General features: G+C 38.2%; 1 protein-coding gene and 1 pseudogene across 1 annotated transcript in view; both read right to left on the reverse strand.

Moving 5' to 3' along the window:
• Positions 1 to 2,743: 2,743 nt before the first annotated feature.
• Positions 2,744 to 6,932, reverse strand: LOC127637897 (beta-1,3-galactosyl-O-glycosyl-glycoprotein beta-1,6-N-acetylglucosaminyltransferase 3-like; annotated as a pseudogene).
• Positions 6,933 to 15,352: 8,420 nt separating this feature from the next.
• The window catches only part of LOC127637895 (proprotein convertase subtilisin/kexin type 5), a 39,150-nt gene continuing 36,523 nt past the window's right edge, over positions 15,353 to 17,979 (reverse strand). The window contains exon 16 of the mRNA XM_052119135.1: positions 15,353 to 16,237. Within this exon, the coding sequence (XP_051975095.1) occupies positions 15,837 to 16,237 (401 nt within the window). The 3' untranslated portion in view covers positions 15,353 to 15,836. The remainder of the gene's footprint in view (positions 16,238 to 17,979) is intronic.

Raw genomic sequence — 17,979 nt, forward strand, 5'->3', positions numbered from 1 at the left:
TCAGGTGTTTGTGCAACCGTGCCCTGAAGATTTAACAAAAGTCTGGGTAGGCACAAGTTAAAAAAAAAAGTAAAGGAATTAGGAAAGTATGTGAGAAGTGAGATCAAAATTACCTTGCTTGCTTCTTTCCGCCATTTCACCTCAGTGCGAGAAAAAAATGCATACGCTTCTTCTGTACGCATAAAGCGAGCAATTTTAATTGGTCGATCAATTCACTAATGAGTCTGTGTATCAGTAGCAACGAGCACAAGACTGTGCTGTTATGAATCCAGTGGGAAAATAGATCTCATGTATTGTTTATATATTTCGTGTGTGTATGTCTCTATGTGATAGAATTATTATTAGATGCAAATAATTCTAGCCGGCTCAGCCAAACTTTATCAGATGGCGGCTCAATTTGGCTTACGAAATTATTGGCTGGCGGCGGCTGAAATTCTAAATGGTGCAAATGGCGGCGGCTTCGGGGTCTACCACAGAGGGCTGAGGCTTACCAGGAGCAAGGAAGGCTAGGCGGGGACAGCAATTCCCTAATAAAGACACTTCACCCACAAGTGTACACTCTCACTCACACAAACACAGGTGAATCAGTTATAAAAACCACAGCACTCCACAGGTGAAAGGGGCACTACCACCATTTAGCAGGAAACAGCTAGCCCCCTGCACTGGGCCTTCAGGTCCTGAGAACACAGAAGGGAAAATTAACCAAATACTCATACAATTAAAAACAAAGAAAACAAAAATTTTAACATACAACACATAATATGTTAGTGTGAAGGGCAGGGGAGAGCTTATGACAATTCACCATGCCAAGACCAACTTCACACAAACAATAACGAAATAAAATGGTTTCTATTAGTACAAAATAACACCATTTCCAAACTCTAATGATGATCTCTGTGGCTTAGGATATACACATACAGAGCTACAGATCCCACTTCTCTCAGCACGTCTGGAGCCAGAGACAGAGTTTATTATGTAAACATACCAAAACAAAACTGTATAGCAAAACAGCAGCATAGTTCAGCCCTGCAGCTTCTATCCAGACAGACACCTTCTGGTGAGCAGATTAGTTAATCAAAAGTGTTGAAGCTACAGCCATAATTACGGCTGCAAATACACAGGCTGTATGGAACGGCTGACTGAATGAAGCCAGAAGTTGGCCAGCGGAGCTCGATAGGAGCCTCGCACAAACAAACGCTTTTGAGCAGAAGCGTCAAATACCAGAAAGGGGGAGGCTATTAGACCATGACACGCATCTAGGTGGCACGTAGTCGCCCTAATATACCCCACGAATGCACACTGATAGGCTATAAAAACCCACCGAAAACTGAGGGGCGTGATGCAATAAAACAGACAGATGCGCTGTTCTTATGCACACTGGATAATATAAATCGCATTAAAGTTAATATTATGCATAACAGGGAAAATCACGGTTATACAAAAATTAAAAAATTAATGGAAATACTACAAGATATAAGTCTGTCTCACTACACTTACAAACATTTTGTTGTTTGTAACCTTGTCGATGCACCAACGTTTATTACCTAACAAGTACAGAATTTATTAAAGAAATGATTATGGATTTAGTAAGATGGAGTTCCAGATATATTGATGCTGAATTATAGAGATGAATGAAAGTGATTCACTGTCACTGGACAAATACTTATTCATCCCTGGCTTGCTTTTGCTCGCATGTCAATGATGCTGAGATCTACTTTTATTATATAATTTAATCACTGAGAAGGTTTACCTGCAAAGTAGCCCCACACATCACAAGCAGCCTCAAGAATGGACACCGAGTAGCCGTATAACACTTTTCCTTGAGTGGAATATTACACTACAGATTGCAAAGTTTATTCAAAGGGGAAAGCGAGAGATAGAAAAAGCGCACTCGAGTGCATGGTTGCCAAATTGCACAAAATAAGTATAACATTAGGCAGAATATTTTCCATTTGCACAAGTATAAATCTCAAACTGGGGGTGTTGCGTCTCTTGTCTGGAACCCTGATCATGTTAAACACTTGAGGTGACGCATTAGGTCCCAATTCAAGTTAACGGAAATATCCAATGAAAAAAAAAATGCTTTTACGATAAATGAGCCGCAGGCCACATTAAACCATGTGGAGGGCCTGATACGACCCACGGGCCGTAAATTTCCCAGGTCTGTCGTAGGTGTTTGATCCACTGCGAAGTGAGAATTGTCAGACTTGAGAGCACGTATTTCACCCCTCCTCTATGAGTGTAACGAGGCAGACGAGGAGTGAGGAGGCAGACGAGGAGTGAGGATCTAGATGTAAGGATGGCTGGCGCGAAACAGACGTTCCGAAGCTTTGCGAGATCCCGAAGCAAAGATGATTCGAAACACTGATCCGAAGCGTGATTCAAAACACCACGTCCGCGTGACAGCGGCTAAATGAAGCGTCTAAGTGTTTCATCAGGTGGAGTGCTCTGCCGAATCAGGGTTTCATTGATTGGTCGGTTCGGGAACAAATCACACAATCACACAGTATAAAAGTTTTGTCAACGCATTTTCATATCGTGGGTTTTTGTGAGAGAATTTTTTCAAAGGCTGGAGAAATTATCTGTAAAAAAAGAAGTAGGCTGAGTCCTTCAACAGCAGAGAAATTAATATTTTTGAATAAAAATCTATAAGAAAGGGAGACATTGTGGCTTGATTTATTTTTATTAATATTCATTTTTCATGACCAAAATCACATTATGCAATGTGAAGAGACTACAGGTTACAAGCTTCATATATTACAAAAATACAATAAAAAAAAAAACCAACACATTTTTTTATTAGCTCTTTGTAAAGGTTGTTTCAGATCAACACCTGCAAGTGACCACTAGGTGTCACCGTGGAGACGGGTTTCGGATTGATTCGAAGCCTCGAAACAAAATGGCACATTTGCTTCGACTGTTTCATTGCTTCACGAAGCCTCGATCTGCCCATCTCTATCTAGATGCAGTTTTTAATGAAAAAACAAAAGGTGAACAGGGTAACTCAAATAAAAAAACAACACAGGGAACAAATAAAACATCCACGATGGGGAAAAACAAAATATAAACAAGAGAAATATCCCCGATGGGCACAGGCAGGAACACAGTCAAGAACATACATACATTTAACCACTGAGCACGAATGAACAAACATCAGGGCTTAAATACACAAGGATAATGATATACAGGTGAAAACAATGAAGCTGGCAGTGATGAGGGCAGAGAATTATGGGAAGTGTAGTGAAGTGTATGGAAGTGAAGACAGATGACAAGTGAGAAACACAGGGCAGACAACAGGGAATCGTGACAATGAGGTTATTTTGGTTTCATATCAATATTACAAATGGAAAGAAATTTACAAAAAAAAAGTTGATTCACAAATCAATTGAAACACATCCACAAATAAATGTAAGGAGTTTCACAAAAATGAAACTAATTCACAAATAAAAAGAATGAGATTTATAAATATGTTAGGGGTTTCGCAAAAATAAAGTGAATTCACAAATAAATCAAATTAAATTTGCAAATATTTACAAATATAGTTTTCAACTCACAAACACATTTTGTTTGTGAATCACGCACATTCCTGTACATTTGTGGATCATTACCGCATTTGTCGATTTTGAAACAAATCTAGCGTTAAGATGTGCACACAAATATACAAATAGATGGACTCCACCCATCGTCTACTCAAGCCAATCAGATAATGGCCACATTACTCGGACCAATCGTAGCACGTTCTATCTTCAATCATGCTTTGTTTTACTATCAGGGTGGGACCAGAGTCAGATGTTTTCTTGTTTTAAGCATACACTAAATTATGTCAGATTTCTATATTAATTAAGCAAATTATTTGTTGCAGTGTGCAGTGTATACAAGCAAGCCAGCACAGATGTGATGGTATGCATTTGAATCACACATATATATGATCTATGTCTGCAGTAGATTTTCTTTGTAGGTTTTACCACAAGTAAAATAAGTAAATAATTAATAGGATAAAGAAAACATCAGAAGTTGTCTTCGTTCTACTGAAATACAGCAGAAAAGAAAGGTTGTTGTTGTTGTGAGCTTCTCGCTTTGGTCACATCATAAATGTTTTTATGTCAAGTTAAATGTAGTTTGAAACTTAGAAAACATGTTTCGAGATCCCTGTTTGAACCCAAGAACACTTTCTCTGTTGGGCTGTCGCTAATGTCAAGCAAGGTCGTGTCTAGAAGGTAACCCATTGGTAGGGTTGCACGGTATACTGGTACTATAGCTTCAAAATACTGTCACAATTGCCACAATATATTTTAAATGCCATTAATACGGTCGTACCATAAGTAATGTTGTACTGTACTGTATATCTATTGTGTTCAAGTTTAGAATTTCATAATGATTTGAATTTTTCTAATGATTTTTACATAGAAATACTCACTAACATGGTTCAAGCTTAGTTTCATGAGACTCACCCAGCCTGGGCTAAAACACACACACACAAATACTGTATATTTATAACATAATATAATAAAACTAATATTGCAGTTAAACACACAAATGATCATATCAGAAGCTTGACGATGTTTAGGTTAAGAGAGAGAATAAAGTTTAGTGTAGAAATCGCCAGAGGGAAGTTTCCCAAATGAGATTGTCCTGCCTCTACTGTGCACAATATTCTCAAAATTCTCTTCTAAGTCATATAGGCTTTAATCTTTTTAAACAAAACTCCAGTAGAGGGCACCATAAGACATGTTTTGTAGTACTTCTGTATATTTACCTTTATAAGCTGTAAACCTGCTATAGAAAAAAGTGGAATTTTAACATTCTGGACAGTTTTGTTTGGATGAATTAGTTTGCAGCGGTTTGAAAAGGAAGAGACTTTATGAAAAGTTTTGTATATTCATGTCTCAGTTTCTATGTTTGCTCCATATTAAGATGTATTCTGGGGAAAAAGTTATACAGTCATTATATAACAAATCAGTTGTGTATTTTCCTCCTGTTACTTGTTTCCTTGCTTCAGGATTTGTTACTTCATGACCCAAAGTTTACCTGCATGTTAATTTTCAGTGATTTTATTATTCTGGTCTAATACTAAAACCTGACAACTGTTTTTGGACAGTTCTGTACATGCGAGAACAATAGGTAAGTTTAGTCACTGATCACACTAGCAGCCTGAAATGATGATTTCCATAGTGTAGCCAGACTTAATCTGAATGTTTACACACAACTGATACTGAGATGAATTAAGGATTTTGATATTTGATAATGTTTTGAGAGATTTCATTTGCTAGTAAACATTTTGAGCCATTAGTCTTAAATTTTGTTAGTTCCTTACATTAAATATTAAATTGTTACATGAAATGGTTGTTTATTATTGTTTATATTCCACACAAATGATTTTTCATCATCCTATCAATAATATGTCCATATAAAAACTATATTATAAACATTTATATGTTCGCATACAATACATTTATATTATATTTAATAAATTGATTCTTGCTTTACAATATTTATAGAAATATTCAGACATTATAATGTAACAGCATCATAAAATAATATTTGATTTTTGAACAGTTAGTAATGACTGACCATAAATAGCTTTGTACTTTAAAAAAGCCTCTATGCATTGGATTGCTATGTCATCTACTTCTGGGTCAAACTTGTTTGCTAAGAGATGGTGTTGCCTCACAATCCATTTCAAGTCCCCAGCTCCATACACACATACTGCCCGTCTGTGTTCCCCATTGCATGGTGGGTATGGAGCCCCATTTTTAGATCCCCTTCAAGGTAGCTCCATTTTACCAGACGAGCAATTGCATTCATGTCCGATTGATCGTACTTAATGTTGGGAGGGTTTGATCCGGCACTGATGGCATCCTCTGTAATGTAGCCCACATGTGCTCATCTGGACTGTACGTGTCTTTCTCCCATTCCATGAAATCCTGAATCTCTTTGCTTTTGAAGACGTGATCCACAAATTCTCTTGAAACTACAAAGTAAGCATTTCCTGAAAACATGGGTGACTTTATTGGTGGAGGCGACTTTTTAACATCGGTTTCAATCACAAAGTGTGAAACATTGTGATGATACTGCCAGCGCCTTTTTTTGTTAACATTTGTGGCCTCAGACTCCATACTGTTCTTCCCATTCAGATGTTTTAAAGACCACACCATTTCTGCATTGGTTTTAATGGGGAAATCAGAGCCGCAGGTGTTGAGCAGATATCTCCACTGGACAGGTGACTTGAGCAGATCCTGCATGCAGTTGATGTCCGCTTGAACTCGAGACCAGGAGGCGTAGACCACACTTTCCAGTTTGCTGGCCACAAACACGTTAGGTAGGCAAGACACAATGGCCCTAACTGTTTCTTTAAATATCTCAGGAGACTTCTGGTCCACATGAACACAGTACACATTCTGAGGAGTGTAAATGGCTCTCAGTAGCCTTTCAAACATCTCAATCTTCTCATGGATCACCATGGAATAAGCAATAGGGAAATCTTTCTCCTCCTTACTGAGAGGAACTGTCAGAAACCCTCTGTCTCTGATGTAGGATTGACAGTTCTTGGTTGAATTAAGATAGAATGATTCTGATAGCAGGGATGTTCTTTTCTTGGAGGCCAGGAGCTTCCTTAAGATTTCGTTGTCCACTCCATCCATGTCTCCTTGGATAATTGCGGAGCAACCCTTTAGTTCTCCAACGTCCTGCTTAAGTAAGTGATTCAAGTCCAGTTCTGCATTTTGAGAGCAATTTTGCCAGGAAGATTTCAGTAAGAGTAGAGAGACAGTGATACTCACAGAAATGATGGAGAATCTCATTTTCTCGTGAAATCTCATGTTTCTGTGCTGTAAGATTATTATAACCTCATTGCCAAACCTGTTAGATGAGAGAAACTCAATTCCAGTGAGCTATGCTTTAGCCCTAGGTTCATATACCATGGAAGTGAGGCAATAACTGCAAGAAGGCAAATCAAACACAGAGGGGAAGTGCTGAGCACTATGAAAGTGCATAATTATCATTTCTCACCAGAGGTGTGGTTATTAGCAGCCAGAAAGGTGTGGTTATCTCTGTTTGGTCCGTAAGAGCATTCACTAAAAATTTTTTTGACTTACTTTTTTTCTCATCCAAGCATTGCTTCTGAAACTTAATATAAAAAAATAAACAGTGAAGGTCATTTAAAGTAATTCAACAATCCTTAAGAGTGTCTTAAACTGCTATTTGAAACTCAGGTTGACTTCAAATGCTGTTGATTATCTTATCTTTGTTACCAATTTTGTAGTCTTTAGTTTAAAGTATGTCTTTACATTCTTTGCATTGGAGAAGTTTATAATCTATTGGTCAACTGCCAGTCCTTTAGCTTATCAGTTGTACAATTTATCAGTGAACAGACTCTAGTGGCAGAAATGTAGTGTACAGTATCTGTTTTGCATCAATATCCTCTTATTTTCTTCTGTTGGAGCAAGTTAAATAGAAATATTGATAGGGTCAGTATTGCACTTTGTATTGAGCTTTAAAAGTAGTTTTGAAGCCATGAACAAAACCAAACAGCTCTGATTTGAATCACAACATTACAATCTTAAATTTGAATTAATAAGGTAAAATCAGATCAAAGGGAAAACACAACATCGAAGTGAGTGACAGACGGGGAACTGATGATTTATATGAATCAAAGTCTGATTAATTTGAGCCAAATGGTTTGTTTGGATGATTAATATATATATATATATCTCCTGAACCATCCAATCTCTCTCATATGATGCATTGTCAAGTCCAATTCATTTTAGTCAATCGTTTTTTTTCAGATGATTCATTTCAATTAACTGTTTTGAAGAATAATTGTTTGCAGTTTCACACAGACCCTCCGCATCATTTGTTACTGAATATTTTTTTAAATCCTACGGTTTACCACTATGTTTGCAATTCTTTTATTTACATAATGGTGTATCTGATTGTTTTATATTTATGAAAAGATCTTGCTTCAATGGAGTTAGGCCCTATTGTTATTAGTTGTGTAGCTAAGCATTTATAAAAAGTTTGGCTTCTTTAAATACATTTCCAATAACTCAGCTGTACTTATTGTACTGAAAACTGTCTCTCATTTTATCCAGTTTAACCTGTTTTAGATGAGGAATGCTGGCTGGCAGAGAATAAGAAAGAAAACGACTTGGATACCTGTGGTTTCATTCAGTTGATGTAATTAAACTGTACAATCATGGTTTAATTGTTCCTGGCATGAAACTGAATGAATAGTGCCATGATTTGTACATTTAAAAAGTCATACACAGTGAAATCCAAGATTTGATGAGTTTTACTCAATGAAACCACTGACATCTCCCATACAGAGCAAGCATCATTTGCTGTAAGATTTGTACATCAAATGGTAATAAATGAGCACTTCATTGACTTCTCAACGGAAGAGTTCTCAATGAGAATGACCACAGAGTGGCCAAGGATATGATGGGGCTGCTAATATGAGTGGTCACTACAAAAGATTTCAGTTTTGAATCCAACAACAATGCTGTTTGTCCTTTGCCAGCCACACTGCCTAAATGTAGTGCTCATGCAATAAGCAAAGTAAAAAAATTATTAGAAATGAGAAATTATTTTGGCTAGCTTGCTTTGTTGGAAATGCTTTATATTTTGATAGCTAACTCCTCAAAGCAGTATGCTTCTTTTGTGAAGACACAGAAAGAAGTGTTTCCAGATCAACGTTCATTGGAGATACATTCGGTGGGCATTAAGGGGGAAGGCCTTGAAAACCTTAAAGAAGACCCTGCCAGCAGTTGTGAAATTCTGACCAAACTAATACAACAAGACCCACCTGCTGCCTCTGCTAGAAAAACCAAGATACTGCTGCATACAATCAACTTTGAATTCCTGCTCTGATTGGAAATGCCAATCCCTGTCTTCCTTGAAACAACAATGGCTTCCAATCCATGTTTCATTTGGATTTGGGGGCTGCATAGACATTTGACTTAGTGAGTGCTAAGGACTGGGGAGGAATTAAAGACCATCTATGAAAGAGCCACCAGTTGTGCTGAGGCAGCAGGTATTGATGTTCCTGATGTCGTTTCTGGACATGGAAGATGAAGAAAAATACCTGAAATTTGATGCAATTCTCAGCATCAGCAGCTGAGGATCATAAGCCATACACACTGGAGGAATTTTACAGCGTCAAACACATTTTTTGATGTCTGTTTGAAAGAGCTTCAGAGTTGTTTTGATGGGAAAGAGAACTCCAAGATGCAGAAACCGACTAACAAGGGCTGGGTGTTCCGATAATAATATAATAATAATAATAATAATAAGTATAATAAAAGGTTTATTTTAAATAGTGCCATCTTCAAAAAAAGATGGAGTTCCAGACGTATTGATGCTCAAATATAGAGATGAATGAAAGTGATTCACTGTCACTGCCTTTTAAAAAAAACTATACGCAAGCCGATTGAACCAGCCATTGAAGGAAGAAAAAAGAATAGGTGGATGAAGAGAGAGAGATAGAGAGAGAGAGAGGGAATCACTCATTCCACACTCTCTAATCTCCTCTGACAACCATATGTTAATGATTTATTAAGGTATATTTATTTAAGTTTTAAACTGCGTCGTCACATTACTCACATTTGCCTTCTTAAAGGGTAACTAAACCCTAAACCAACTTTTTTTAGTTAATGATCTGTAAGAATGGGGATTTATTAGTACTGGTCATTGATTCAAGTAATTTTTTTGACATTTGTGTATAAAGTGTTTTAATTCTACAATATATGGTGTAAAAACGTCTGAGTGCTGCCCTCTTCAGTTTGAACGGTGGCTACTGCAGATGAATTTTCCTATTGGCTGTTTGCGGTACTTCGTGATGTAACCGGTGACAGCTGATGTAAGCAGGTTCCAGCTCACCACGCCCTTGGTACGAGCTACCATGCCCATGGCAGTATAAAAACCATCTTGTTTTGTCAAAACCACTGTAGCGAGTCAGGAGTTGGTATTGCGAGTATTGAAAACGATCAGGATAGAGTATTTTTGCATCTATTTAGCATAGCATTTATATATTTATTTAGATTATTTAGTGTAGTCTAGGTAGTTAATTAGCATATTTGTTAGTGTAGTATTGTTAGAAGCATAGTTAGTAGCATAGTATTGCGTCAGTTAGGATAGCTTCAAGTTAGCGTAGATTATCTGTATTTAGTACAGTGGTCAGGATGGTACGTAGGTGTAGTGTTGCTGGTTGCAACAGCACTGCTGGACTGTATAGCTTTCCAGCAGACTTGGAAATTAGAGCCAATGGTTGCATGTCCTTGGCCTGGAAGACCACGAGTTCCGCCTAGAGCTGTAGGAGTGTGCAAACTGCATTTTACGCGGGATTGCTTCTCCAACGCAATGGAGGTGGAAATGGGCTTCTCCAAACAGCTTGCGCTGAAAAGCTGACGCAGTGCCAAACGCTGCTCCTCCTGCATGGACTCCACCACCGCAGCGGCGTCTTGAGGTGAGTGATCATATATATTTGAATCACAATTTATGGTTAGGCTAAAGTTAATCCTCTGGGGTAGACAAACGCGCCGGTGCATTTGCTGGATTTTTTCACATAGCGGCAAAATATGAATATGCCTATAGAGCGCGCGCTATTGACATCAACTCGATAAAACTCATCGGATTCATGTACATGTCGTCTTGCGACCGTGTAAGGAATAATAATAACATAATAGTAATACTCCTGGAGAAAATTACCACTCCAGTCACTCTCCATTTTAGAGTCTGACAGCAGCTGTCAATTAATCCGTCACTACGGGTCTCAGGTGCACGCACCCCCCACCCCGCTCAGCCCAGCCCTCGTTTTGTCCCCTCTATCCCCGCTGGTGTCTGCCCACTTTTCCAGCATTTTTCAAATATTGCTAGTGGGTGGAGTCAGACTCTGAGCAGGGGTTTAGTTACCCTTTGAATAATTTGTTAAAAATGAACATAATGTCTTTCTATTGCCATTACAATTAGGGCTGGGTATCAGCACAGATGCCCCGATTCGATTCGATTCGATTTTGAATTCACAAGATCTCGATTTGATTCTCGATTCGATTCAATTTAATATAGATTCAATACAATTCTGAAATTCAGTAATACTATTTGCTGAGACGTTTCTAAATCTGTACAGGGTACACCAGTGAATTAATAAAAATAAATGAAGATAGTTACAGACCTGTATATTAAACTCTTTATTTCAGGTTCACATGGGTACATTCCTCTTCTCACACCTCTCAATTTCAAAAGCATACAATAGGAGTAGCCAGAATTTTGATTCAAAATGATAGTTGAAAATAAAATGGGCATGTCAAAACGGTCACATGCCATGTTCAGAAAGGATCAGGTTAATTCACATTAAAGATGTGTCAAAACATAAAATCTCAACACATTAACTGTAACAAGGAGGCTGCATGCCTATGATCATTGTATGAAACTGGCTTAAAATAACACTTGGAGACTGTAATTTATTTGCAAGGAAAGTAGCTGGTCAACATGCTGTGGTAGAAGACAACGTCTTTGAGCTGTTATTATTTCACCAGCTGTGGAGAAGATCCTTTCAGCTGGGACACTGGTCCCCAGAACACAAAGATAGCATTTTGCCTGGTGGGACAAAAGGAGGTACTCTCCCTCATGCATACTCCACCACTTAAGTGGATCTTCAGAGAAAGGTACAGGTGTACTGCAACTTCCCTGTATTTGATTACTTCTTTCCATGCCCTGTCTGCAGCATTAGTGTTGGTCCCTGTAGCCACTGGTGCATAGGCAGATCCAACAGTGCACAGGATTTCTTTGACCTCTTTGGTGGGGAGGGGTCATCACCAAGGGATTTGTGTTCCTGTACAGGTGTTCTGCCTCCAATACCAGCACTATGAGATCCTTGCTGCTGAAAGAAACAAGGAAAATGTAAATTACTCACAATGGAATTCAGTGGTGTTGCCCATTTACTATACTTTAATTTACTATATGTGCAATTTACACAGTATGGATATCTGCCAATGTCCAAATTGTCTATAAATGTGATACTTTTCACTCCTGCGGACTTTAGGAGAAAGCAGTGTAGTATTGTTTGTTGTTTCAAAAATCTGTCAAGCATATCCAGTGCGCTGTTAAACCTGATCACCACGTCAGTTTTAAATTTGCGACAGGGTACGATCAGTAACATTTGTTTTTCTTTGAAAACTTTATTAGCATTTAGTGCTCCTATGAAAGAATGTCACTATAACTCGACCAAGCAACTGAGACATGGCTGGAAGTTTCAGCGCAGCTTGCGATACCAGATTTAGTGTGTGAGCAAAGCAGCCAATGTGGAGCAGCTCCATCATCTCTGAGGCACGTATAATGTTGGCAGCAATGTCGGTCACAATGATCTTTCTTATTGAGCTCCCACTCTTCCAAAGCCTGTGAAAGCATTGCAGATATAGCCTGCATAGCCCTGGTCTGCAACACATTTGAAATGAGAACCCAGTCATCACGTATATAGTGGCAGGTAATTTTGACATAGTTGTCTTGATTCCTTGACGTCCAACGGCCACACTTGAGGGCCACCATGTCTGCTGACTGGTTTCTTTTTACCTCGTTATACAGTCTCGGGAGTTTCTTATCGCTCATCTGTTGGTGGCTAGAGATAGGATAGAATAACGTGGCTCTAGCACATTCAACATGTAATGGAATCCGTCGTTTTCCACAATGCTGTATAGCCTTATATCTTTGCAAATAAAAATTGCTATTTTTTTGTGCACAAGGTGAATTGTGAGGAATTTTGCTAGTAAATGCATTTTCTATATTCAGTTATCTGTTCGGTTTTGGGGGCGTTGAAACCTGAAAAAAACATTGATTTAAATGCAAATTTTTCAACACTTTTTATCTTCTGAAATAGTTAACAGTTGCTATCAAATGATCAAAATATATTAATACCATTTATTAAATGTCCCATTGTCTTTGATAAACTGTGGTTCAAAGCTCTCATTAATGTACAAACGTTTTTACGAACTACTTAGGTAACTATGCTTTTGGGAAATGTGCCTTAGAGATTAAGTACTATTTCTGTGCTGCTAACATTCTGCTTAGTGCTTTGGGAAACCCAGCCAAGATCGTAATGTCACTCCATACACTGACAGATGCATGTAAATGAATGGGTGTGTTGTATCATGAGGCCAAGTAAGCAGCAGCTGGTTTAGAAGGTCAGTGTTTCACTCTGCCTACAGATGCCCAGTGAAGAGTGCCAAGTCAAGGTTGGAGATTTTCAAAGAAAGCAAGAAAAAACAACAAAAAGAACAAAAAGTTTTGACCACCCGCCAAATATGCTGTTGGTCCTCCACGTGCCGCCAAAACAGTGCCTACCTACCAAGGCATGGACTCTACAAGACCCCTGAAGATGTCCTGTGGTATTTGGCACCAAGACATTAGCAGGACCTTCAAGTCCTGTAAATTGCAAGGTTGAGCCGCAGTGGCTTGGACTTGTTGGTCCAGCACTTCCCAAAGATGCTCAATCGGATTGAGATCTGGGTAATTTGGAGGCCAGAGCAACACCTTAACCTCTTCATCATGTTTATCAAACCATTCCTGAACAATATGTGCAGTGTGGCAGGGCACATTATCCTGCTTAATGAGGCTACTTCCATAAGGGATTACCATTGCAATAAAAAGGTGTACCTGGTCTGCAGCATGAATGGCTGGACCCAGGGTTTCCCAGCAGAACAATGCCCATAACATCATACTCCCTCCACTGGCTTGTCGACTTCCCACAGTGTTTCCACAGTGCATCCTACCCCAGGTAAATGGCAAACACGTACACGGCCGTCCAGGTGATGTAAAAGAAAATGGGACTCATCGGACCAGGCAACCTTCTTCCACTGCTCCAAGGTCCAGTTCTGATGCTCACGTGCCCATTGAAGGGACTTTCGACGGTGGACAGGAGTCATCATGGGTACTCTGACCGGTCTGTGGCTATGCAGCCCCATACACAGCGGGGTGTGATGCACTGTGTGTTTTGACAAATTTTCTGTGCCTTGTGCCACAGTAGACCTTCTGTTGGTTCAGACCGGAAGGGATAGCATTCATTGCCCTTGTGCATAGCCTTGGGCACCCAACACCCTGTCACCCCACAAACCTTACCATTTCTAACCTAGTCATCTGGCCATAACAATTTGGGTCGCTCGGGTCTTGACTCATTCCCATTTCTCGTGCATTCAACACATTGACTACGAGAACTGATTGTTCACTTACCATCTAATCTACCCAGAGCTTGACATGTGGCCTTGTTATGAAATGATCAACATTATTCGCTTCACCTGTGAAGTTTAATAATGTTTTGGCTCATCAGTGTATGCTTCCCTACCAGTTTACACAGCCAACGTGGAGCGTTCATTATCGAAGCTTAAGTCCAGTTTCAGGAATCTCTGAACACATAATAAGTAAATAAGTTAAACATAATTAAATCAGTGGTATTATTGTTTGAATAAATTACTCAATGGTCACTTTCATTTCCATGAACAATAGCTTATTTTATAATTACAATTACTTGTCATTATCCAACTGTGACTCAGCTTTACTTACTAAACTGTAACTCATTGTGTCCAGTATTACCTGTCTGAGACTCAGATATTTGACTTTAAATGTAACAACATGAATGGGTAACATTTGTACAAGATGAATGGATTTGTAGTTGCAGTATTTACTTTTACTTTTGATTCTTAAAGTACTTTTAAAAATAGGTCAGTTTTATTTTAAATTTATATTAATGGATGTCTTTTACCTAAGTAATAAATTGACGTGGTTTCTGTACATTTCCTTTAGTATGAAAATGTAGTGCTTTTTCCACCACTATCTTTACGATTATGTAACCTTGCCTGTGTCATTTCAGAAACTGGAAGACCTTTCTGTCTCTCTTTATGGGAATTAGGATAATAATGTTTGTGTTAAAAAGAGAACCCATTTTTCGTTTCATTTTGTGTATAAACAACAGAATATGTCATGCTTGATTCTTCTAGTTATAATATACATCACAAATAACATTATATTCAAAACATTAAAATATACCAACTTCTCACTAGTCTAAAACAACAAAAAACATCCAGCTTTGAAACATGTATTCTTTGTATTGAGCCAAGAGGTCAGTGTGTGACCTTTCAATGTTCTATTAGTTTACACGTCTTCTCGTCATACACGTTTGCAGGTCAGTTCACCAAACTTCTTTGCATGAACTTGTGATTCCAATTTCTTGGGTTTTGATTCACATTAATTGAAGTGAATGGAACTAGAAGTGTAGTGAGACTGCAAATTTAAACAGCAAATTAACAGACCAAAAATGCCTCTTTTTTTTAAATAGATTGAATATTCTTTATTAACAAAATATGCTTGAATCTCTAAATAAACTATTTGACACCTTTAATATGGCCCTAAAAATAACAAATGTTTGGTAACACTTTATAGTAACCTTCATTAATAACAGCATTAGCAAGCATTACATTATTGTTATAGGCCTAAGTTTAATGTACTTGAAAAAAGTCATTTCATGACATTTTGTTTACATCTAGGACTGATCTGTTAAGTATTATATTATGTTTGTTAATGACTCAATGAAATTAGTTAATGAATGTTATCATAAAGTGTAACCAAATGTCTCTTAAAGAGTTATTTTACAATATCACAGACGTAATCTACATCGTTACTGCTGACAACATTCTGAAAAGACAGATAAATACATACAGTATATATGAATAAAAGCATAAGTAAACAAATAAAAAGATGCTACCAGTGATTATACAGAGTTCCAATCCAGTGGGTTTCAACCACAGAAGTGTGTGTAAAGAATTAGTAGAACTTAATTGTTTAGTGACCACATTTTAGGCTCTGTTAAGGTGTGTGTTCTCGTTAGCGTCTTCATCCTCTTGTTCCTCTTCTGTATCTGGTTCGTGGATGAAACCATAACGCCGATACACAGATCCGTCTCTGCTGGTGTAGACCACATCCGCTTCATCTCCGCTGTCCTCTGGTTCTGGGACTCCATGGGGCATAGGCCGAGGGTTGGGTTGCTCTCTGGCCACCCCACTCAGTCGTTCATAGCTCCGTTTCCAGCATAACCACTTCTTTGCCCGGGCCTGGACCAGGGTGAACACAACTAGTGCCAGCACTACAGCTAGCAGGAGGGCAGCAGGTAAGGCTGCAGAGGTATGCTGTATCGCTCGAGATCCCAGAACAACTTCATCCTGGCTTTCACTTGATGCAGGGGCCTCAACACACAAAGCTGTGAAAAACAGGAGAGCATTAGATGGAAGTTTTACTTTAAAACGTCATTAAATGCAATAATCTATTTTCTGGTCTTCTAGCTTCACCCAACATAATAGCAAAATTCTTTGTTTTCAAATACATTTTTCTAACCCCCACACCCCCTCCACATCTTCCGTTGGTCAAACATACAGATAGTCCATTGGTTGAGACAGTGTTACTGTGTCAGGCTGGTCTGGGTTCTCGAACAAATAGAGCAATATTTTAATAGCATGGTTGATGTTTTGAGAAAATCAACCTAAATTGTTGTAAAGCTCTGTCACATTTACGTTTGCACGGATGTGAAGAGAAGTGTGCAAACCGCAAAAACTAAATTCTAAGCAGCTGCTTGTTTTTATGCAATTTATACTTGAAGAGTGAAGTTAAAAAGAAAGTCACTGCTAAATTTATTTCCTCATCAAATTTGAATATTCAAAATAGCTGTGTACAAAGCACTGCCCACAAAAAGGTCAATGCCAAACCAAGAAACTTTCTATTGTTCAACACTGTGAATCGGATTGTCAAATGTCACCAAACTTGAACCCCATGCAAAATTTTGTGGGGAAATTTCTTTGGCACCTGAACTTCATCCAGCAAAAATCCATGTCTCACATATTCCCATTGAAATGGTTGTATTTTGCCCACGGAATTTCACCGTGCAAAGGTAAATGTGACCAAGCCTTGATCTAATGTTATCTCTGCATATTAAGCTGGGATATAAGAAAGGGTTTTAACACACTTCAGCAATAAACAGTGTACCTTTTCATGCTCAGATACATCTCCAGTACAATGAACGCGAAAAGGCTCCTGTCCTAAGTGGTGCATTTAGCCATTGTGGTCCTCATCTATGTCCAAACTTTGGTAAAGTAATAGTGCATTAACTGCTAAAAGGGCACACTGTAGATCCTTGCGAGTTCCATTTTAAATCTTTAAATGACAAATGGGATGCCCTATGGTTCCTGGACTTTAAGGACACATGCAAACTAAAGCATAAGACTGCAAATCCACATGAACTGCACGATTTGACACAAGGCCAAGCTGGAAGCTAGGGCTGCAAGATTATGACAAATCATAATTGTCGATTATTGCCCTTGATATTGTAATGATTATTAATGATGATTATTTGCATACTTTAAGCATTACATACCGTAATAATGTTTATAAAGGTACATCTATGGTTTAAAGTGAAGAAATATCGTTTCTTTTTTTTAACTATTGACAAAAACTGTTTTCATTTCAGTCAATATGCCTGTGTGTCACGTATACAAATCCTCAAACATTTAACACGCTTCCAAAGCCTGAAAAATGTGGCATAAAAAACTAAAACTACCATGATATATATTGCATGTATTTGGAAGCAAGTTTTGGAAGTGTGTTAAATGTGTAAGGATTATTGGCCCACATACAGTAAATTCTAATATTTTACATATTCAATAGTCAAACTGAACAGACGATTTAGACTGAAGTTACTTCCTGCATTTAAAATCCTGTATTGTGATCTTACTCACATAAGATCATCGTTAGATCATATTTGGCCTCAAATCTGTCACAGTGGTTGCACTTTGGAAGGTAAGATCAGCCGGTTTGAGAGTTTGTTTGATTTGTTAAAATTCCAATCTACCAACAGCAGTTGTGGGTCAAATAGGTATTTATTTGAACAGACAGGATAACAAAGAAGATGGTCCATGAAATATGACATTCAAGACTTTTTCTATGTCCGAA

Source organism: Xyrauchen texanus, chromosome 46, assembly GCF_025860055.1.
Source record: "Xyrauchen texanus isolate HMW12.3.18 chromosome 46, RBS_HiC_50CHRs, whole genome shotgun sequence".
Lineage (NCBI taxonomy): Eukaryota > Metazoa > Chordata > Actinopteri > Cypriniformes > Catostomidae > Xyrauchen > Xyrauchen texanus.